This window comes from Urocitellus parryii, chromosome X, assembly GCF_045843805.1.
Source record: "Urocitellus parryii isolate mUroPar1 chromosome X, mUroPar1.hap1, whole genome shotgun sequence".
NCBI lineage: Eukaryota > Metazoa > Chordata > Mammalia > Rodentia > Sciuridae > Urocitellus > Urocitellus parryii.
This window is the reverse complement of record NC_135547.1, coordinates 91354147-91378195: the sequence shown is the minus strand read 5'-3', so window position 1 is coordinate 91378195 and position 24049 is coordinate 91354147. Positions and strand designations below refer to the sequence as shown.

Below are 24049 nucleotides of genomic sequence, written 5' to 3'. Positions count from 1 at the left end.
GGAGGGGGGTCTCAGCAGCAGCAATTCCTCTAGAAGTTCTTTTTAGCCAGATTCTGAAGAGGTATCTGCACAGGACTTCCTGGGTTTAATCTGCAGCTGTCTGGATATGGGAAGATGCCTTGTTGATTGAAAAGGGTGACTGGTTGGCTGAGGGCTCCACAAAATGGCTGCAGACCCCCCAGCACAGCTTCCTTTTCATGATTTGGTTTTAAGTTGTTATCTGCTTCAAGGACACTGCCATTCCCACCACACTTGAAATTTTACTTGCCTTTCCAAATGTTTTGAAGTGGATGAGCTTAAGAGTTTTTCTGCTCCCTCTTTCTCTCTCTGTGGCCCCTCCCCTTTGCCCCCACCCTGGTCTGGGTTCAGGGTTGGAGAACTCTGCACACATTTCTATTCTGATAACCTATCCTCCTGTCTCTCTAGATCTCAGAGTTTGTAATATTGAGTCTTAGAGCATTCATTTTGTCACCCACCTCTCAATCCTGCTTTTCCTTCACTACCTCCTTTCTGTGTTATAAGGAAGTCGGGAGTCAACACCTAACTCCCTTCTGCCATCTTTTCTCCACCATTTCCTGGATTTCAGGGCACCTAGCATTTTCCCTATGGTTCTTTGAGTACCTGTGTATCACAGAAACCTAGGGCTCCTGAACATAGGAAGAGTATAGAAATGTATCTGAAGAATCTTCATCTGAGTTTCTGATGACTAATTTAAATAAGAAGACTCAGAATATATCTCTTATTTTTTAGAATGACTGAAGAGCCACGATTATCTCTGGGGACCTTCAATAAGAATTCTTTGATTGTGATTATTTCCAGAAAGGCAATTGAGTTGTTCACAAGAGTCAGGAAGAAATAATTAGGCTGTGGGGTGGGTGAGGATGGGCAGCATGCTAGGTCACAGTGCTAAGACTTCAGGGCTCTATACTTGTTTCCTCCCCTAGACTGCTGCCATCCAACACGTAGAATCTGCAACAACCGAATTGAACAAAGTCCTGAGGGCCAAGTTCCCCACAGAGATGATCATTGCAACCAGGTCAGTATTCCTTTCTCTCTGGTTCTTTAGGGGTAATTTTGCCCCTCACAGACTCTTCCAAGGACATACACAGGGCTCATTTTGATACCCTGGGTTATTGAGGCCAAGGAAAGTGTGTAATTATATTTCCTAATTGGATCTCTCCCAACTCAAACCTCCTGAATACAAAGTTTAAGAAAAAAGATACTATTGGGTTGAGAGGTCCAGCCACTCCAAAAGCACAAAACTGCAAGCCAGGTATTTGGAAGGAAGGTAACAGGAGGGAAATGCAACACTCTAGACCATTCAACAGCTCATATACCATGTTTTCCATCTTTGACACTGGGAAAGATCTCTATAGTACCTACCTACTTAAAGCTGCTCTTTCATAACCTGAGCAACACATTCCTCCTCCCAAATATGTCAGTCATTCATTCTTCCCCAGTTCATACTCAAGCTATCACACTCTCCTTTGCAAACTAGTCCCCACAGGGAGAGCCCTCCTGATGTCATTATGTTTATACTTTATTATTGAGGCCCTTGAATCAGAGCTGATTGACCCAGGGCAAAAACCTAACCTAACTTGAACCAAATAAATGCTCTATTTTGGAAATGCAGAATTAGGACTAAAAAATCCTAGTCAACCTGCCTTAGATACTTCATTTGGAAAGTGGTTTGAAACTGAACTGAAGTGGAAGTGGAGCATATTTTACCATATATATGGGGGGAGCAGTAAAGAGGGGAAGGTTGGAGAGAAAAAGGGAGAAAGGGAGGAGAGATGAGGAAAGAGAGAGAAAAAGATGGAAGATAGGGCTCTGGACTGCATGGTCCATGTCACATCATGCCTTCTATCTTCCTTCCAGATTCTTGTGCTCAGCAGTGGAAGATTTTGTGGAAGATATTGTAAAGGCCTGGAGTCAGATAAAGCAGAACAACACAGCAGTACAGTCTGTGATTTTGAAGGTAAGTCTCTTTTCCTTTTGTCTTTTTGTCCTCCATTTTTGTGGAGCCAGGGACCCCTTTTACAATGAAAGCAAATGTGACAAAATATATGATACTTGTTTTTCTGTGCCTGACTTATTCCCTTAACATGATGTCCTCTGGTTCCATTCATTTTCCTGAAAATGACATTATTTCATTCTTTTTTATGACTGAATAATACACCATTGTGTATATAGACCATATTTTATTTATCCATTCACCTGTTGAAGAACACCTCAGCTAATTATATATCCTAGCTACTATAAACAGTGCCATAATAAAAATAGGGAGTGGGATAGCTGGATCATATGGGATTTCTATTTTTTTTGAGAAACCTCCATACTGTTTCCATAGTGGCTGTATTAATTTACATTACATCAACAGCATATAAGGGTTCCTTGAATGAGACAGGGACTGGGGGGAAGAGGGAGGGAGAGGAAGGTGAGAGAGAACAGAACGGAGGGAGGACATGATCAATACATGATATATGCATATATGGAAATGTCACAGTAAAATCCATGAATTTGTACAATTAATATGTGTAATAAAAATCATGGAGAAAAGGAATGTAAAAATAACTCATCAATAATTTTATGTTGATTACCTATTAAAATGGCAGTATTTCAGATTTTTTTTAAACAAAGCAAACGTGCCTCTTACTGGGAATTGTAAAAGAAAAACAAGGAAGGGCAACTGTTGAGCCTTCCTGATGGGGAGGGTTCAAACTTGTCACCCTCCATGTTTTGCCAAATAAAGAATGGCATATGCATGCATACACACATGCTGTGTACCTAGCATATGCCAAACATCTGCTCACAACTAGACACAACTGTGCACTAAGTATATATACCAGAACATACTTGAAAATAAGCACATATAAACACACACTAGAATTATGCCTGCATTAACCTCTGTAACAACAATAGCTAACACTTACATTGCACTTATTCTTGCCAGAGACTGTTCTAAGTGCTCTTAATGTATTAATTTATTGAAACCTGACAGCTTCCCTAGAATATAAAGGAATAAAGAGGTTAAGTAATTTGCTTCACATCATAAACTATTAAGTAATGAAGCTAGGAATCAAAATAATAAATCCTGCAGCAAATGTATATCTTCAAGCATACACTCGTACAAAAGCAGCTAGCAACACCCGTGCAGAGACCATCCACATCCACATGAGCATGCCCATGAACATGCCATCCAGAAATGTTTATCTTTCCTAAAGTTTTCCATGTTATACATCATTTTATAGGCCAGTCTGGCTCAAGAAAGACTTGGAAACATACATTGATGCCTGAGGCTGCTCAGAAACAAATGATGCATGTTTGATTCCCCCAATACCCTTTGGATATCTCATCATATCTAGCCCTGTATTTCTTTCCCCATATGTTTGATCTCCTCATATGTGATTTTTCTATGCTCAGAAAACTACTACATTTTGTCATCTCTCCCCCTACCCCTACCCCAACTCCTTATTCTGTCCTGTCAGTCTCTGGTCCCTCATAACAATGAGCCATTTCCTTCCTCTCTTTACAGAGCGACTTAATGTATGATAAGCTCAGTGTCCTGATTGATGTCCTGGCTGAGGAGGCAGCAGCTACCTCTGTTGAGAAAAGTGCTACAGGATACACAGATGGTGGCAAGGCAGATGGAAAGCCCTTCGTCCCTCAAGTAGACCACATAGCCAAGTACAAGTTGGAGCTGGCCACAAAGGCCCAGAATCTCCAGAAATCCTTGAAGCTCATCATATTCCAGGTTGAACAAGGTATGGGGCCTGGGGTTTTGATGACTGAAGTAGGGGAAAGAGAAGGTTCCAATAGATGGTCGATTGGTTTCCCTCATTCTGGGTTTGCTATCCGACCTCACTACCTAAATTTGATTAGATTCTGCATTCATATTGTATTGAAAGTCAGTCCTCAGAGTACTAATTTGAAATGCTTCAGTCATGATAAGTTGCCACTTTGGCTACTCCTATCTCCCAGGCATTCAACTAACACTAATGTTAAACAATTACGGGTGCTAAGAGACCTGGCTCAAAGCTCTGTTATCTCCTACCCCTAGTCATGCAACCTGTGCTCCTGTTTGTTTTCAACATGTTACTCATTTAAACAGGAAATGGTGTTCATGTCTGCATGTCTGACAAAGTATTAATCAGAGATAAGGCCCTCAAAGTAATCCTGATGGCCCTCACATTGATTGCCATTACCCAGGACTCAGAAGAATATACAATCTCTGACTCAGTTTGAAAACCTTTTCAACTCCCCCAACTTCTTCACCTAACATTTTGGTGACCACTTCTTCCACACATGCTTTATTTATTTATTTGTTTGTTTGTTTATTTTGTGAACATGGTATATTGCTTTATTTAAGTCTTCTCCCCCAGCACTATTAAATAGCTATTAGTATTATTTTTCTTTTTTATTGATTTTATTATTTTTTTAAATACATGACAACAGTGGAATGCATTATAACCCTTATTACACATATAGAGCATAATGATTCTTTTAAAAATCAGATCAGAAGATGGTGAAAGACCAAACGTATTCTAATTGAATTACTGAAATTGAGCAGAAGTCCTGAGTAGCAAGGAATTCCTTTTGGCTGGGCTTTGACTTTTAGCCTGGTACTTTCCCCTGCCTTGGTACCTGTAGGCACAAAACCCCAGTCATGTTTATAAGGAATAAAGAAAGTCTCTCTTATGCATTGTGGATGAATTAAACAGCCAGTTCACCTGTATTTCTATAGTTAGTTTCCAAGTAAATGAAGATCAGATTAATCTGAACATCCCACCACTCTGTCACAACTGAAGCTCTGTCTGCTCTATCAACATGTTAGATTTATAGGTTTGGCTTGTAGCTATGGGACAAATCAAGTTTCCCTGATAGGGTAGGAATTGAACCTATGAGCTAAGGCATAGGCTGAGCATCTGAGCTGTACCACACATAGGCTGGGGAAAGGAAGGAGATATCCCAAGTATTTTAGGTATGGGTGAGATAATTGAGTAAAAGAGTGGCATGCTCCTAGAGACCCAAGTCTAGACAAAAGTACTGTAAGTAAACGAACTAACAGAATGGAGGTGGAAGAGCAGAGAGTTTCCTACCCTGCTCCCCAATTCCCTAGTCCCAAGCTTCTACTCACAATCATGTATATGGGTGACAAAAAAGAGTACCAGGAAGATAAAGTTCAGACATGGCTATGAAAGCCATGGCAATAGCACAAGACAAGCTGAGCACAGGCCTGCATACCACAGGAGGATGGTGAATTGTGCCAGCATGCACAACATAGTGAAATTCACTCCAAACCAAAGAAGAAAAAGAAAGAAAAGAGAAAAATGGAAAGGGAGTACAAAGGGCATCATGGAGGAGATATGATGGTCAAATGGGAGTGTCCATTGTCTACACACACACTGACTAGCATTAACTAACAAAAGAAATGCTCAATAAATGTGACCCATCCTCATTCCCTCTATTCTTCCTTCCTTCCATTCCTCTTTCCCTCCCTCCCTCCCTCCCTCCCTCCCTTCCTTCCTTCCATGTTTTCTCTATAGTTCTGGATGAAGAAAGCAGACAGACAATATCAGTTAAGAACTTTGCATCAACTCTCTTCCTGGAAGATTATGACTCAGAGGATTTTAACCAGATGAGCCCAAGACATCGTAAGGATCTTTCTCTTCTTCTTCTGTGATTCTAGACTTCTTCATGTCATTTAGTTTCCAAAGAATAAATATATGTTCTTCATGCATCCTCTTAATCATAATCCTACTCTGCAGTAGAGAAGCCCCCTCCCTTTTCCAGAAACCTTATACTATGAAATCTCATGTGTCAATGACCAGAATAATGATCCCATTACACACTTTGAAAAGGCTGTACTGATGAAAGCAGAGATTTGAGGCTGTTTTCACTGCCAACAAAGAAGCAGACCAGCCTTACTATTCCCTCAGTGAAAGTCCCAGTCTATCTAAGAGGATCCTCTTTGCAATGAGCACACTGCATGTTATTTAGGAGAAAGTCATGGAGCTTGACCCTCCCCCAACAGGGAAAATAAGATCAAATACAAGGCTCCTAATGTTTGCATCTGACACCAAAGAGATGTCCTTTGTGTCTAGGTTCTCGTCGTGGCACTTTGTCGTCTATACCTTCTCTCAAAAGTGAAGACCTAGATAACCTTAACTTGGAACACTTATATTTTACACCTGAAACAATGTAAGTATCTAGTCCAATTACTTTTTGATGTCTTCTTCCTATTTAAAAGCACAGCCTAGGGATAGAGTCAATTCCCAACTCTACTTACTAGTTGTATGATGACACAGTAGCTTAACCAATGTGATCCTCATGTTCCTCACATGTAATGAAGATAAATAGAACATGCAACATAGGTTTGTTGTATTTATTGTTTTCATATATAAAACATACTTGCAGAAAAAATACTTGCATTAAGCAGTGCATGGCATTCAAAGTTAAGTGTTATTGTTAGCAGTTACTATCATTATTAGAAACACATAATACATGTTAGTTGTTATTTCAGAGGACTTGTTTTTCCAGTGCTGCCTTTAACCGTAAATGGTTGAAGTACTAAAGAAGTCACTAAGGGACTAGGTAGAAAATCCAAGGACATCTGTCTCAATAGTCCTACTCCTTTGGACTATTACCAGCAGCCAAATTCTTCCACATTCTCTCATCTTGCCTTCCATTAAGATCAGTTGGGTCTGGGGTTGTGGCTCAGTGGTAGAGCACTTGCCTAGCATTTGTGAGGCACTGGGTTCCATTCTCAGCACCATGTATAAGTAAATAAAAATAAAAGTCCATTGACAACTAAAAAAATTAAACAAATATAAAAAAGAAGATCAATTAGACATCAGTTAGAGAAAGTCCAATTTCAGGACTAAGGCTAATCTCATATGAGGGATGTTGGCTCGGTTGAGTAACGAATACAAAAATCATCTGTGATCCAATACCTGAACTGTATCCATTTTCAGATTCTCCAAAGGATACAACTAGAAATTATTTGTTTTCTTTTTTTTATTGGTTGTTCAAAACATTACAAAGCTCATGACATATCATCTTTCATACATTTGATTCAAGTGAGTTATGAACTCCCATTTTTACCCCAAATACAAATTGCAGAATCACATCAGTTACACATTCACATTTTTACATAATGCCATATTAGTGACTGTTGTATTCTGCTGCCTTTCCTATCCCCTACTATCCCCCCTCCCCTTCCCTCCCCTCCCATCTTCCCTCTCTACCTAATCTGTTGTTGTTCAGTTCTCTCCCTTGTCTCCCCCCCTTCCCCTCACAACCTCTTATATGTGATTTCATATAACGTTGAGGGTTAATTATTTGTTTTCTTAAGCAATTTGTTTAAGAAAACAATTCTTATTCCTATCTCCAATTTTCACAGTCCCCATGTCACCACTGGTTTAAGTTTATGTCTACCCAGTGAGCTTTGATACATAGTATGCCAGCAAATGTTTAAAAAACGGCTCTCAGAGATAGGGAAGCACTGATTTAATCTTGGTATAAACCTCCCATCCTGGCCTATTTCAAGCCACTAATATAATGTCATTGAAGGTAGAGTTGGGAACGGATATGCATAATCAGTTTACATGAGCTGGTATGACCTGGCTCTAGCACCCCACTAGTTTTGATGTTGACACCCTAGATGGATACAGGAAACTCAAAAGTCTACTTGGGTTTTGGATGAGTGTATATGTGTCCTCTTTTATCAGTTGTGCCCTCCAAAGGTGTGGTCACTTTGCGTTTTGACATGAAAGTATTACAAAGAAGTCAGACGTCACTAAAAGCAATAGTGCAGACTTCACTGCCATAATACATTTGTATCTGGCATGCTCAAAAGTTTATTATGAGAATAAGCCAATGACTCTCTTTCCCTCTATTATATTTGGAAAATATGAGTCACTCATATTTGAGGCCTCCAAAGATGAGTAAGATCATGAATGTTACTTTTTTACTGAGCCCCAATCACATTGACGCTTCCCAACTGGCTGGGAACCCTCTCTTACAGCTGACAGGCTGGTTGTTAACACAATAGAACATCTACATGTGCCTCTCAAGGGCATTATGCATTGTGCCTAATGCAGCAGAGGCCTTGTCTCAGTGATTTTCCATCAGGCAGATGAAGTCTACAACCCAATGACAGTATCACTTCCTTCTTGCATCATTCTGTCCTTTTCTTGGCTCATTTCAGACGCTTCAAAGAAAAGTGTGTCATGAACAACTACTTTGGAATTGGGCTGGATGCTAAAATTTCTCTGGAGTTCAACACCAGAAGAGAAGAACATCCAGGACAATACAAGTAAGGGGGAAAGAACCCTCCTCCCCTTCCTACATGCAAACACGCAATGACAATACACATATGTCCCTTACCTCTCAGACAAGCAACGGAAAGAAAGGGCTCCTTGGGAAGTAAAATATGCTGGTCCCAAGACTAGCCTAGTTGTTCAGCTTGCTGGTCTGTAATGACTGCACTGGCCTACCGAACTTGGAGTTCTCATCATGGTCTAAATCTGTGAATTGCTATAAGTATAGCTTCCTGTGTTAGTATTATTGAGAACAGATTACATTGACTCAATTTAGCAAACTTCTTATCTTTTTTTTCTGCCTGTGAGAGCTTAACTAGATTGTAACAGGAGTTTTAGTTCTCTTCTTGTTTGGAAGGATTACAAAATATCAAAGATCCCCCTATTTGTTCTTGGTATTCCTAACCTGGTTCCTCTAGACCCGTTGATTTCACCCTATCTAGCATTGGCCTGCTTGGCACTTTGTGGTACATTTCTACTTCAGACATACCCTAAGGTAGCCTCACAGTCCTTATAAATTGAAACTATAGATAAAAAGAGGCATACCGCTCTACCTGACCCCTGCAATTGCTGTTAGAAACTCTTTCTCAGAACAGACCAGGGGTGAGGAACAAGTATTTTATCTGATAGGTGGTTTACAAATAGTTTCTTCTAGTCTATTGTCTTTTCATTTTCTTAGTGAAATGTTCTAAATTTTAAAAGTTTTGAATTTTGATAAAGTCCAATTCCTTATTTTTTTTTCCTTTATGATCCATGCTTTTGATGCCATATCAAAGAAATATTTGCCTAACTCAGGGTCTTGAAAATTTGCTCCTAAGTTTTCTTCTAAAAATTTCATTGTTTTAGCTCTTACATTTAGTTTGATAATCCACTTTGAGTTATTTTTTTTATGATGGGGTCTAAATTCATCCTTTTGTATGAAGATATCCAGTTATCCCAGCACCATGTTTTTTTTAATAAAAAAAAAACTATCCTTTCCCCAGTGAATTGTGTTGGCATCTTTGTCAAAAATCAATTGACCCCAGTAGCTCAGGAGGCTGGGGCAGGAGGATCACGAGATCAAAGCCAGCCTCAGCAATTTAGCAACGCCCTAAGCAACTCAGCGAGACCTTGTCTCTAAATAAAATATTAAAAAGGTCTGGCAATATGGCTCAGTGATTAAGTGCCTGTGGTACCTAAATAAATAAATAAATAAATAAATAAATAAATAAATAAATAAATAAATAAAACAATTGACCATATATGTAACGATGGTTTATTTCTGGACTCTTGTGTTCCATTGATCTATGTACCTATCCTGTGCAAGTAACAAATTGCCTTGATACCTGTGGCCTTATTGTAATTTTTAAGTTGGAAGATGAAAGTCCTCCAACTTTGTTTTTTTCCAGAACTGTTTTGGTTTCTCTATGTGCTTTACATTCCCATATAATTAAACCTCTATTTTATAGATGAGTAAACTAAAGTGCCCAGAAATTTTTTGGCTTCAAATAGGGTTCAAATAAGGTTGTGCTAGCCTTACATTTCACAACTCATTCCCTCGCTGGGCAAGGTGGCACACAACTATAATCTCAGTGATTATTTGGGTGCATGAGGCAGGAGGTTTACAAGTTCAAGGCCAGCCTTAGCAAATTAGGGAGGCTCTAAGCAACTTAGCAAGACCCTGTCTCAATATAAAAAATGGCTGGGGATGTAGCTCAGTGGTAAAGTACTCCTGGTACCAAACAAAAACAAAAACAAAAAAACCCCTCATCCCCTGTGGTTGCTCATGTGGTTGCTCATGTGATAGCTCATTTCTGTGGCTATACTTTAAAAGCTCATAGTAAGCAATACTATGACTATAGCTGCCTACCTGTTTTTATCAGAGGTCCTACAGTCAGCAGGACCCTGTTCTTTCCAACACCATCCTGAGTCTCCCAATTTCTTACGTGTCTCATATTCTCTCCACTGGCTCACTATCTAAAAGCTCCTTACTAAGCCTGGCCTTATTCTATGACACTGAATTAAGTATTTAATATAAGGCTCTGGTATTTGGAAAAGTTCTCCACTTTGTCAGAAAAGTCACTGCTTCAAAAAATTGCAGTCCAAGAATCAGATGTTTCATATAAAATTGATTCTAGGCCACTGAAATTTTGCACTCCTGGAATGGTACATGCCAGGGTAACTGATTTGTATCAGCCAGCTATGCTCATGGATTTTGGTGAGTATTGCTTTCTAAATATAGCCTGTTTCTTCCAAGTCGGGACCAATATTTAGCAGCAAGGAGAAGTGGAAAATTTATTCATCAATAGGATACTGAAGCTTCAACGGAGCCCAGGGATTCATTCCTGCATGTGTTTGCATAGAACACCAGTTACACTATCCCAACAGCCCCTCCAGTTTTTTTTTTTTTTTGATACCCAGGAATTGAACCCAGGGGCATTTAACCACTGAGCCACATCCCCAGCCCTCTTTATTTTTTATTTTGAGACAGGGTGTCACTAAGTTGCTTAGGGCCTCACTAAATTGCTGAAGCTGGATTTGAAATTGCAGTCCTCCTGCCTCAGCCTCCAGACCCACTGGGATGGGTGTGCACCACCATGCTTTGGCTCCGTTAATCCTTGTATTATTCACCTTATGACCATCTTTCTCTTCTTTGTCTTCCTGTAGCAGCCGCTTTAAGAACAAGATATGGTATGGCCTCCTGGGAAGCAAGGAACTTCTGCAGCGCTCTTACAGGAAACTGGAAGAACGAGTGCATCTAGAGGTTAGTAGAAAACGGAGTGGTCCTTCCTGAGCAATGGAGAAGGGAAACCTCATGGCCTTAGAAATCAACTTTCCACTATATCCTTGGTTATTACCAAGCTTTAACTGTGATCCTCACTCACAGCTCATAGGAGAAAGGCAGAAAGATGGATTTCTATTGTATGGATAAGCAAATAATAGTATGAAGAGAAGACAGAGCCTTTTCCCATCTCTGTAAATGTCCCTTCACATTGGTATCTGAAAGTCAGCTAATGAGAGCTTATCTTTCCTTTCAGTGTGATGGAGAACCCATCTCCTTGCCAAACCTGCAAGGCATTGTAGTGCTCAACATTACCAGTTATGCTGGAGGTGTCAACTTCTGGGGAAGCAACACAGCAACTGCAGTGAGTATGGAACAAGGAATGGGGTGGGAGAAAAGCATGACCCTGCTAAGTCCTCTCAGAAAGGAGAGTTGGTCGACTACAGTGGGAAGTGGACAATGTGAGGAGGAAACATAGACTGGAAACTTCTATTAGCAGCCACAGTAGACTCAGGTTTTTATTTATTTGTTTGTTTATGTTGCAGGGATTGAGCCCAAGGGTGCTTAACCACTTAGCCACGTCCCCAGCTCTATTTATTTATTTATTTATTTATTTATTTATTTTACTTTGTGAAAGGGTCTCACTAGGATTCTTAAAGCCTCACTAAATTGCTGAGGCTGGCTTCAAACCTGCTATCTTCCTGCCTCAGATGCTGGGATTACAGGCATGTACCACCATGCCTGGCTAGGCTAATTACCATCCCAGAGCTGGTCTTGGGAATTTATGATGTTGGATTGGACAAGGTAGAAACTGGCTGTGAGTTATGGTCTCAAAAGTGGATAAGAATTGCTGTGACCCAAGTGTCTTTTACTCAGATTGGCTTCCTCCCTTTATCCTTTCCCCTTTTAAGAATGCAGTTTTTCCACTTTTCTTGAACGAGAAAATGGTTAACAGGAGTCTTCAAAACACCCTTGTTTGTTATACACAAAGTGTACTTTCTCAAGGGTGGGAAATATAATCCATTTCTTCCTCCTTAGGAATATGATGCTCCTGCAATAGATGATGGAAAGCTGGAGGTAGTGGCAATCTTTGGTTCTGTGCAGATGGCCATGTCCCGTATCATCAACCTGCATCATCATCGCATTGCCCAGGTAGGCAGGGATTAGATGGGTACTAGAAAGGGGGTGAATTTTCCATCTGCAATCCTGGATGTGAGGGTAATCCCAGGAATTAACTAGGCATAAAAGTTTCAGGGTGAAGGAAACAGGTTATCTGGTATGTACCAAGGTGCTGGCTGATATTGGAGATAGAGGTGGTAGAGACCAAAGGGGCAAAAAGCTCATAGGAAGTGGGTGTTTCTCCCTGGCATAATCTAATCCATATGTTTGCTAGTGCTACGTCGGGTACACATTTAGGACATGATTGTGAGATTGTCAGATTGGTCTATAGAACTTGCTTCATTTTTCTCCCCTATTTCCTCTCCTGTTCTCTGACAGTGCCGTGAGTTGATGATAACTATTGACGGTGAAGAAGGTATCCCAGTGCAGGTGGATGGGGAGGCCTGGATCCAGAGGCCAGGTATTATCAAGATTAGATACAAGAATGCTGCCCAGATGCTGATGAGAGATCGGGTAAGAGGAGAGAGGCTCATCTTGGGCTTTCACACTACTTTATCCATCCATAGCTGTCACATGACCACTGAAAATTTCCAGTCAAATAGAATTTCTCAAAGAGCAGTCTGCATGGCCATTTCATCACAGTCACCTGGGGTGCTGGTTATAAATGCATACTCCTGGGACCCATGCCAGGTCCACTGAACAGAATGGGGAACAGTGGTTCTCAGGAGCCTGCATTTATAAACAAGTTCCTGAAGACATTCTGATATATATTGACACTTGCAAACCACTGTCCAAAAGAGCAAGGCAAAGAGCTCTCTCCTGTAGTTTTAGACAAAATTATCCTCCAGTCTCCATTGCACAGAGAATCAAAGTTAGGCCTTAGATGGTAATAGAGAAATTTGCTCTTTCAACAATATATTTCATCTGCATTGATGGTCTTTAGCTTCATGTAAGATTCCTTAAAATGCTGCATTCATAAATATCACCCACTTCACCTAAATCTTCTAAAGCTACAAAGGAGTCATTATTGATTAGCTGTTCAGTGATAGGAGGCTGTCTTCCATCCTGACCTGCGAACAGGCCATAGAAACAGCAATAGAGGGGATAGGACATCTAATTTATAAGATGCCTACTTTGTGCTGGGTATTTTACATGTATTGCCTCACATGCTACCCCCAAACAATCCTGAGATGGATACACTTATTTCCATTTCAGGAGGTTAAATAAATTGCTCATGGCCACATAACTGATAAATGACAGAAGCATGATTGAAAATTGGATTAAGTATGTCTGGCTCTAAACTCCATCACAAACATATTGCCTAGATTTGGCAAAGAAAAAAAAGCATGAAATGAACTCTACTCTCTTATCTGTCATGATGCCCTTATATAGGACCTTCTGGAAGGCAGATATCTGATTCAAGACCAAACTAAAAGTGCCTAGTACAGAAGAGATGATGAATAAAAGGATAGATAGATCTATAGACAGGTGTACTGGGGAATGCATAGAGGAGCCTCATTCCCCATTTACCTATTATACCCACACGTTACCCACAAATGTCAGACTCATAGACAGACCTGTCATGTACCCTCTTAGCTATAGCAATCATTAGGATATGCCACTGTTTTCATCTCCAGGACTTTGAGAATTCAATGAAAACGTGGGAATGCAAGCATAGTGAAATTCAAGCTGCCCCTCAACCCCAGCTGGATTCCCAGGAATCTCATGATAGCCTCTCTGATGAGGAGTTTGCCCAGATGCAGCACTTAGCTCGGCTTGCAGAAAACCTCATTAGCAGGTAAGTGGACTGGCCTAGATACAAGGATGGGAGACTCAAGAAAGGATAGAGAGAAGCAGCCAATTTGTCTAATGGCTACTGGGGAGCCTGGCCTCAAGCATCTCACCTAGTGCTCAGAACATTGACTGACTCCCTGACAATCCATGGAGGAAATATTCTTTGTGCTTAGCAATAAACCAGCTTGGAAATTTCTCATTAGGCAGAGATGAATTTTGATGTCTTCCTGTTGCCCCAGACCCAAGAATACAAAGAATGTTTATCCTCACCCTTAATTATCAGGAGGACCTTGGAGTTTCTGGAATAAGCTACTCTCTTTTATTTTAGTCTCCCACTCTACTCAAATTCCTAGTATCTTAATTCAGGTTAGCCAAAAGTGAATATACAGAAAAGAGTAGAAACAGTTCCAAGCATCAGTGGCTCTCTAGAAAAGAGCAAACATAACAAAAGAGAATAAAAAGTCCAAATCTAGTACCTAGGATTTTCATTTCTCCCCTTATCCCAACCTATCAGCACCCCAGGCCAGAAGTCCTAAGTTCCCAGCTCATCCATCTGTCCTTGATTTATTACAGACTCAATGACCTCAGCAAGGTCCACCAGCATGTGTCTGTCCTCATGGATTCTGTGAATGCCAGTGCTACCATCCTGAATGATGTATTTTATGGCCAAGACAGTGGCAATGAGGCAGGTGCAGCTTCTTGTACTCCCATTGAGGTAAGGTCAAAGGGGCAGATGAAGGAATGGGGTCAACCTAGATAGGAAAGGAGATGCAAAGGGAAGAAGAGCCAGAGGCTGGATATGAAGAAACTGGGCAAATTTATATGGCAGGAAACTGATGGATAGAGTGGACAGGAAGGCAGGCACGTCTTGACTCATTACAGGGTCAAGATGGCTGCTGGGGGAATCCCACAGCAGATTTGATCAGCCTGAGAACTAGCCCTTTCTCCTGATGGCTATCCACCACACCAACCTCAGGGGAGAAATGGCCAATGAATGGAGAGGAACTTAGCCTTGGGCCTTCCTCATCCCATGTGGTTCCCTGTATAACTGAATAAAGGGACACCTGCAAGTGAAACCAAAGTTCCAAGGTGTTTCTGTTTTCTTCTTGAAGGAAAGGTCCAGATTAGACATTTATTTTAAATGTGCCATCCCATGGCTTTACCCACTTCCAGAAGATTTAAATGATAATTTTAAGAATTAACTTCAAGGCTGAGGATGTGGCTCAGTGGTAGAGCATTTGCCTAAACCATAAGAGGCCTTTGGTTTGATCCCAGCACAGAAAAAAAAAAGTTATTTTAGTGCTAAAAGAAATGCCATATAATCAGGGTATGATGAAATGTGGGTTAACTATTTTGGGCCAGATCTTAGCCGGAAGAGCCCTGGAGACCAAGGCCTGAAATTTTGAGAAGAGAGATGATTGGGCCTAATTCCACCTGCCATGAGAAAGATGGTTTTAGCCTAGGGACAAGTGGCCTCAAATTTACTCTCCGGTTTGCATATTTCATATTTTCCTGTACTACTGCACCCAGTCAATGATGCCAAAAGCCAAGTTGTGCTGTGCCACTTTGTAGGGCACACCAATATAGCTGGCATCAGTTCTATGTGCTTAGTACCCATACTCTACTAGTTATGCCATATTTTGAATATTAGTTTTTTTAACCTACAGCCATGTCCTACTCTAGCCTACTTCTACCTTCCCAGAGAAGCCAGCTGCATGCTTACTAACCAACAACTCCTCTGTCTTTGTCCTTTCCCTTCCTTTCTTGTCCTTTCTTCTTCTCTTAGACTATAAGCAGAAATGACGCAGTAGATGTTACATTTAGTCTTAAAGGGCTCCACGATGACACCAAAGCTTTCCTGGATGAAAACTTGGTGAGTGCAGAGGGTTGGAGCATGGGAGGGCGAAACATGCTATCCAAAGATGGTCAGACTCTGTGCATTGTTCCAGGGCACAGGCAAGATGGGATCATTCTAAGCAGGTGCTTGCCTGGCAGTCTTTTCTGTGTCACCCGGAATTGTCATTGCTTGTGTTACTTCATGGGTTATGTTAATCCATAGAGACTACCATACCCTTGAAAGAAGGTCCCTCCCTCTCCTTTGACAAATGTCTCCTGGGTCCAGACCAGGTAAATCAAAAGTAGGGTATTCTCATCATACCTGATACAACTGCAGGAGAAAAGAGTGAGTTCTTCTGAGCTGCTCTGTGTCTCTCAAGTTTCTATATATTTCTTTATTCATGTCGGAAGGCAATATGAAATGGTGGGAAAACTGGGGAGACTCGGCATTCAAATCCAAAATCTGCCACTTAGTAGTTCTATTCATTTCCAAAGCCTGTCACAACAAAGTACTAAGAACCAGGTGATTTAAAACAACAGAAACATCTTGTCTCTCGGTTCTGGAAGCCAGATGTCTAAAATCAAGGTTTTAGTAGATCTGTGCTCCCCTGAAACCTGTAGGAGAATTCTTCCTTACCTCTTCTTAGCTTCTGGTGTTTTGCTGACAATCTTTGATGTTCCTCAGCTTGTAGATGCATCACTCTAATCTCTGTCTTCACATAGCAATTCCCCTGTGTGCCTGTCTTCATGTGACCATCTCCTTCTAAGGAGCCCGTTCATAATGGAATGGGGCCTACCTTATCCAGTATAACCTCAACCTAACCATTAATTACATCTGCAATCACCCTAACTCCATCTAGGGTATTAGGGTACTGGGACTTTAGACTCCAACATATCTTTGGTCGGGGGCACAACTCAACCCATAATACTACCTGTGTAGAGTGACTTTGCATCTCTGGGTCTTTGTTTCCATATCAACAGGATATGAAGTGTAATCCCTACCTCCCTAGATTATTGTGAGAATCTAACAAGTTATTTTATCTCAAGTGCCTGGCACAGAATAGTGGCTCAATAGATGGTAGCTGGTAGTGAGAGAGAAAAGAGATTGAGGCTCTGTTTGGGGGCTATAAGACTAGTTGCATGTTTCTGAGAACGCAAAACCCACGGGCACACTTGATGAGCGTGCTCTAATGAGGCAAGCGATCATGACCACCCCAACTTGAGGTCAGCTGCTAAGGCCCTGAGGCAGCTGCTCTGCCTGCCTCTCATCTAATTAAGGTTTATTTGAAGACAGGCTTCTGAGTTGAAATTGCAAGAAGTATAACCACTTTCCCTTTTCATTTGCACATCTAATTGGCACACTGTGCAGGAGGCAGAGTGGCTAAGGCAATCAGGCCAGGCTGTCCCAGCATCTGATCCCCAAGATAGGTTCTTTGAGCTTTAAACAACAGCAATAGAAGTACTTTACACGTATAGACAGAACTCGGTGTTCTTGCTGTTTTGAACAGCAGGAAATATGAGATTCTGGCCTCTCATTGCTACTTAGGCTTTCTGGAGGCTCATGACCTGACAGGTGGTCTATACCAGCCTGCAACCCAACTTGAGCATATCATACCATGGGGTGGAGGCCTCCAGAACACTTATAAGGTTCCCACTCCATAGAACCTCGGGAGGACCCCCACACATACACATATATGCAAATAAGGCTAGAAAGCAAGCAGCAGTTAACCAAGAAAGAATATGTATTTCCAGAAAGGCTGTCATAGATGTGGGATAAAGACAAGATTTGTTTCATTTTTGTGTTATTCCTTCCCTTGAGGAAGGAAGGCAGTAAGCTGTGTAGTATTGGCAAGGAGATTGCGTTAGCCAGCTTTATGATGCTGTAACAAATAACCTGAGATAATAAACATATAAAGAGAAAAGGTTCATTTTGGCTTACAGTTTGGAAGTTTCATGATCAGCTGGCTCCATTGTTTGAGGACTGTGGCAAGATAGCACATCATGGCAGGGAGTGTATGGGAATAAAGATGTGTATTTTGTGATCAGGAATGAAAAAGAGAGAAAGAGGAGGGGCTGGGATCTAACTATCTTCTCCAAGGGCGGATGCCACTTTAAGGGCATGCTCCTAATGATCAGAAGACCTCCTGTTAGTCCCCACCTACTATAATTTCCTCCACTTCCCAACAGTGCCAAGCCACATTCCTAGCCATATCTAATTTTGAGACAAGGTCTCATTAATTTGCTTAGGGCCTTGCTAAATTGCTGAGGCTAGCTCTGAAATTGCAATCCTCCTGCCTCAGCTTCCCAAAGTCCTGCACCACTGGGCCCAGCTTCCAGCTCTACTTTTAATCTGGCATGTCTGTGGCTTCTTGCTGTGCAAGACCCTGTCTCAAAATTATATATGGCTAGGGATGTGGCTAAATTTTTAAGTTCCTCTGGGTTCAATACCTTGTACCAAAAAAAAAAAAAAAAAATAGACGGCATGGTGGGCAGGAGAGGTGAGATCAGTTTAGGTGAACAAGTGACAAGTGTAGCTTAGCTCTGTCAGAGCTGAATATATCAGCGTGCTTCTGTGGCCCCAGCTCATTATCTACCGGGGCAAGAATGATTGCACCTGTGTTGCTGGTCTAGCACTCGATTCTTCTGAATTATAGATGGTCTCAAAAGAAGTTATTTTATGTCTCCCATGCACTGTAAGGAGTTCATCCTGGGGTGTTGGGGATTACTGTTAGCACTTAAGTCTGGTTTCCTGAGCCTATAGAACAAACCATCTGAAACTTTTTTTCTTAATTATCAAGAGCATAGGGGCTACAACAGTCTGGGGAGGCAGACCCTCTGCCAGGAAGGGAAAATCTGAGCCAGTCTCTCTCTAGCCCACTCTCCTTGATACACGATATAGTTTTTAAATTACAGTAAGTGTGTAATAAAGATTCCCCCAACATCTGAGCACCCCATCTGCCCTTTCTGGTATAGGTTGTGGAGTATTGAATTAAACCAATGGGGGTTCTGTCTGGCTATGTGATTCTGAGCATTAAGCTTCTTTGAGTCTACCTTTTCAACTATGAAATTGGAACCATGGTCCCTTGTAAGGTATTATAAGGTTATTGGGAAAGTGAAATGAAATTATGTATGCATAGTGCCTGACATAAACTGTGTGCTCAAAATTTGGCAGTTATTATTTAAGAGGACACTGGAAGCTCCAGCAACTATAGGTTAAGGGTAGGACCCTTGTCCTTGACCCTAAGTTGTAGGGGAAGAATTGAGTGATATTGGACAAAAAGACTTTGCTTGCCAAATTGAGCATACCCAACTGCAGGGAGCGCCCCACCATTTGTGTGTTTCCTGGATCTTCCTGTTGAGAAAGAAAAGATCTGATTGCCATCCAAAGGAGATAAAAGTTGTCTCCCAGTTGTCCCCCACTAGCAGGGACTGGGAGTACAGGAGAGGGCAAGAGTCTATGAAGGCAGGGTGCAAGGCTTTGGTCATTCATTGTTTTTCTTGTCTCCAGTTAAGAAATGCTGAGGCTGAGGCCACACTACAGAATGCCCTGGATGTCATGAGTCAGGAGTTTGAAAAGTTATCGGAGATCTACTGGATGAATCCAATCCTAGTTCCGGAGGTACGTAATGTAGGGAATGGACAATAAAGGGGTAGGGAATTCTTCCTTGGTGCTTTACCTTCCTGTGTGGGTCAGGACATGGTGGCTGATGCAGCAGGAGTCCAGCTTCAGCTTTAACAGAGCTTCCTCCTACCCATTTCCTCATCATAAGTGAAAGAATGAAACAGAAAACATGAAATGTAAGGTGACCATGGGGAAACAACAAGAAAGAAGAGCCACTCTATAGCAAGAGATGATCAGGAAGAAGAAAGATTTTTTTTTCTATGTTGTTCTCATGGCTGCAGATTCTCCCTCCCTGCTCAGTTACCTATGCCAGGGCTGAACTTCATCTGATATGAACCAGCATGGCCATACCAGTTGTTCACAGACAACAACTATCATAATGGTTAGTTCATACTGGAGTTACTCTATGGCCAGTGTCCAAGCCATACTGGTAGTTAAATCTTCCAAATATAACCTCTCTTGCTGCTGAGAGAGCAGGCCCTCTCAGTGGCTCTCCTTAGCAGATACATGGTTTAAAAGAAAATCAAGCATATTAGCAGTTGTTCCAATATAGTTGCAAGGATGTTGTCATGTTTTAACAACTCTGAACACTTTCTAAAGATTGAAAAATAGTCCCATCTCATCAATTGAATGACCCAAAGATGTTCACCTGTCACAAGGTAAATTATTTTCTTTATGGTATGAAAAATTCCTCAAAACTTCCCTACCATAGAACCATTCATTTCAACCTGTTGGAATCCCTAGCCCCTCTATTCAGTATACCTGTTTTCTGTCTCCATACACCAATTATATGCATGTGAGTGGTATATAGAGACACAGTACAATTTTGGAGGAAATGTATATACAAATTTATGTATTTGTGTGTGTGTGTGTGTTGTACTGGGGATTGAACCCAGGAGCACTTAATCACAAAGTCACATCCCCAGCCCTTTTTCTTTTCTTTTTTTTAATTTTCAATTTTCAGACAGGGTCTTGCAAAGTTGTTTAGGGCCTCACCAAGTTGCTGAGGCCAGCTTTGAGCTTGCAATCCTCCTGCCTCAGCCTCCAGAGTCACTGGGATTACAGGTGTGCGCCACTGCACCCAGTTCCAATTCATGTATTAAAATATTTAATAACTTTCTCTAATGACCCTAGAACTTTCCAAGGCTGTTTGTACCTGATGCTTTTGATCAATAGCTCTCTGGGGAAGGAAACATAATGTTAAGACAGCAAAGGAAGTAAACTTTTATTGCACTCCTGTTTTAGTCAGCTATTTTGCTTCAATGACTAAAAGACCTGACCAGAAGGAGGAAAGTTTATTTGAGGGATCACAGTTTCAGAGGTCTTAGTCCATAAAAGGTCAGTTCCATTCCTCAGGACTCAAGGTGAGGCAGAATATCATAGTGAAAGAGTGTGGCAGAGGGAAGCAGCTCACATGATGATCAGTAAGCAGAGAAAGAGAGACTTCACTCTCCAGATACAAAATATATATCCCAAATCCATGCCCTAAATCAACCCCTTCCTCCAGCCACACCCCACCTGCCCCCATTTACCACTTGGTTAATCCATTTGGGTAGTAATTCACTGATTAGGTTAAGGATATAGCCCAATCTTTTCCCCTCTGAACCTTCTTGCATTGTCTCACACATGAGCTTTTGGAGGACACTTCACATCCAAACCATAAAAACCCCATTCTATTATTACCCAGTTCAGCTCTATCTCACCAAGCTTCTTATCTAGAAAATGCATTAGTTATTGAGGGAAATGAGACAAACACATCCCCTACCCTGAGATTCCAGTTTATATATGAGTCTTCCCAGCCTGAGACAAAAATTCTTTTCTGAGCTACAATATTTCCACAGAATAAAAGGCATGCTAGTGAACAACTGAATGGACAGAAAGAAAGCTAGGAAGATATTTCTTATTCATTAGACACCAAACTTGCTCACCTTTAGGCCACAGAAGGTTCAGATCCACTTTGCTGGGGGAATAGCAGGATGAGAGACAGTTATTCATTGGGCTTCCCAAGATGTTGAATGAAGGGACATCCTTCTTTTCTGAAAGACAATTATTTGTTTGTTTTTTTTGTTTTGTTTTGGTACTGGGAATTGAACTCAGGGGCACTCAACCACTGAGCCATATCCCCAGCCCTATTTTGTATTTTATTTAGAGACAGGGTCTCACTGAGTTGCTTAGGACCTTGCTAAATTGCTGAGGCTAGCTTTGAACTCACGATCCTCCTGCCACAGCCTCCTGAGCTGCTGAGATTACAGATGTGTGCCACTGCACCCAGCCTGAAAGATAATTCTGAAGGCTGGTGTGTATAACCAGGAGCAGTATTACAGGAGAGAGGGTAAGTGTGAGCCAGAGAGGAAGAAGAAGAGGCCAGGTGAAACTCTGCTCCTAGTGGAGGAGATTGAAGACACAAATAGTCCCCAAAGGAAGGTAATCCCAAAGCTTCTTGAGATGTGTTTGGATGATTTTCTGGCAACAAAGTTAACCTCAGGGGGAAAAAGTTAACCTTGGAATGATGTTTTACTAAGACCAGTAGTAAAAGGAGCAAGTGACTAGGGGGCTGAGCAGGAATTAGAGTGTATAGGATCTGCACAGCAGAGAACCCACATAACTAAGAGCTTTATTTAGAGACCACTCTATATTCCAGGCAGGCAAGCAGGGGGCCTGGGAGGCATGATCTTCCCTATAGGAAGGTATGTGGTCAAGGAGTGAGTGGGCACTCATCGACTTCATGTCTGAAGGAAGGAGTACCTTTTTTTCCTAATACATGCAGAGGAGCTACATGAGCTAACAGTGGCCCTAGCAACCTCACCCTTCCAATCTCTAGCAACGTGACCTCAAGTGACTTCTCTGAGACTCTGCTTCCTCATTTCTAATATAAATATAAGCAACCTTTGCCAAGTTGGGTGATTGACATGAGAACATTTACTGAAGTATCTAGCAAGACACTTGGCTTTTTGTAAAGATCAGTTCTTTTCCTAGAGCATGTAACCGAGCTTGCCTGCTTTCTGTAGCCATTCTTGTCCATCACATTGCCAGGCCCCTAGGAATTATTTCTGAATGTTAGGTGACTAATATTTTGACCTTCTTATTGCTATGGTTTTCTAGGAAAAATCTTCAGATACTGATAGTAGAAGCCTCAGGTTGAAAATTAAGTTCCCCAAATTGGGGAAGAAGAAGCTAGAAGAGGAAGACAAGCCTAAATCAGGCCAAAGATTTTATGGTTTTATTGGTAAGTCTCTTCTACATATATAAAGAACACAAAGACTTCCCTAGTTTCCTGGGTACCTCCCAGGGACTGGAAACCCCCATTCAAATTCACAGGCATAGTGATGATGGAGCCAGCTTGGAGCCAACTTTATATAATGCCAAGCAGACTTTTGGACATGGTGTGGGTTAGAAAATGATATGGGCACTGGAAAGGGAAGAATCTGAGAAGGAGTGTTGCTGAGTAGCCTCTATGATATATATAGATCAAAAGAAAAATACAATCAGGTAGATGCTTTTTCTGCTTGACCCATTCCTAAGAGTCAAGAACAGGTTTTATGACCTATCTAAACACGTATTTCTCCTGTTATGGTAAAAGTTTCTGGAAATGAAAAATTTCTATAAATTTCATGCTTTGAATATTGGTTCCATCCCATCCTTCTTCATGATTGGTCCTAAGCATTGTTGAGATGTCATTGAGACTCAAGGTTCTCTTAGAGTTATCACTTGTGTCAATTCAATGATATCCACAGTCTCTCCTAAATTTGGGGCCTAAGTAACCTGCACTTGAGAGCTATAGCAATAGCACACATTGAAAAACATGATTAGAGGGAAGCAGTTTGTTTTGTTTCTTTGAGGATCTGAGAGTTTGCACAGATGCCAAGAGAGATTTTCTTGGATTAAGCTGTATTTTCTCAGGTGTGGTCTAACTGGTCTGATTCCCTAAGAATCTGCCAGTTAGAAGACCATGGCATTTAAAAGTATTTCTGAAGACTCTGATGGAGTCTAGCCATGGAGTGGTTTCATAGGTGCATTCCATTTATGTTTGGCTCATATGGTCTCTGCTGGTTTTCTCTGATGGTTCAGAGATAGTTGCTACAACAGAAGCAAACCAGTCTGTCTCATAACAGTCTCTTTTCTTTGGGGGATTCATACATTTTGGGCATCTGGCAAAGTACCAACCTCATAATTTCTATACTTATTTTTTCTCTGAAGATAATTTGTGGCGTCGCAGATATCGTGAAGATGAAACAAAAAGTGACGATCCTCCAACACCATCAAGATCTCAGCTGTAGCTCTTGAAAGTTGGAAGGAGAACTCGCACTACTTAGGACTCTACAAAAACTCTCAAAACCTCAATACAGGCTGGACTAAATTATTTCAGAACAAACATGAGCACCACCAAGAAAGACCCTCTAATTCTTTACACTTACACATTTTTCCTGGACTTAATCAGGTCTCCTTAGAGGTTTACATTTTCTCATTAGCCAAAGATCCTTGTTCCGAGTTGTCTTGTTCAGTTCTCCTTCTCTTTGTACATTTTGAGCAACTACAGTATTTATTGGGATAATTGCTTCATGAATGGCCTGGGATCTATACAGGATTCAAGGAAGT

General features: G+C 41.2%; 1 protein-coding gene across 1 annotated transcript in view; it reads left to right on the top strand.

Annotated features, from left to right (window-relative positions):
- Positions 1-23730, top strand: part of Dgkk (diacylglycerol kinase kappa) — a 129753-nt gene extending 106023 nt beyond the window's left edge. The window contains exons 13-28 of the mRNA XM_026406769.2: positions 945-1036; positions 1879-1978; positions 3536-3764; positions 5547-5654; positions 6105-6201; positions 8210-8317; positions 10968-11064; positions 11339-11446; positions 12121-12234; positions 12580-12714; positions 13839-13999; positions 14569-14710; positions 15782-15868; positions 19340-19450; positions 22556-22679; positions 23651-23730. Of these exons, the coding sequence (XP_026262554.1) occupies positions 945-1036; positions 1879-1978; positions 3536-3764; positions 5547-5654; positions 6105-6201; positions 8210-8317; positions 10968-11064; positions 11339-11446; positions 12121-12234; positions 12580-12714; positions 13839-13999; positions 14569-14710; positions 15782-15868; positions 19340-19450; positions 22556-22679; positions 23651-23730 (1893 nt within the window). The remainder of the gene's footprint in view (positions 1-944; positions 1037-1878; positions 1979-3535; positions 3765-5546; positions 5655-6104; positions 6202-8209; positions 8318-10967; positions 11065-11338; positions 11447-12120; positions 12235-12579; positions 12715-13838; positions 14000-14568; positions 14711-15781; positions 15869-19339; positions 19451-22555; positions 22680-23650) is intronic.
- The last annotated feature ends 319 nt before the right edge of the window (positions 23731-24049 follow it).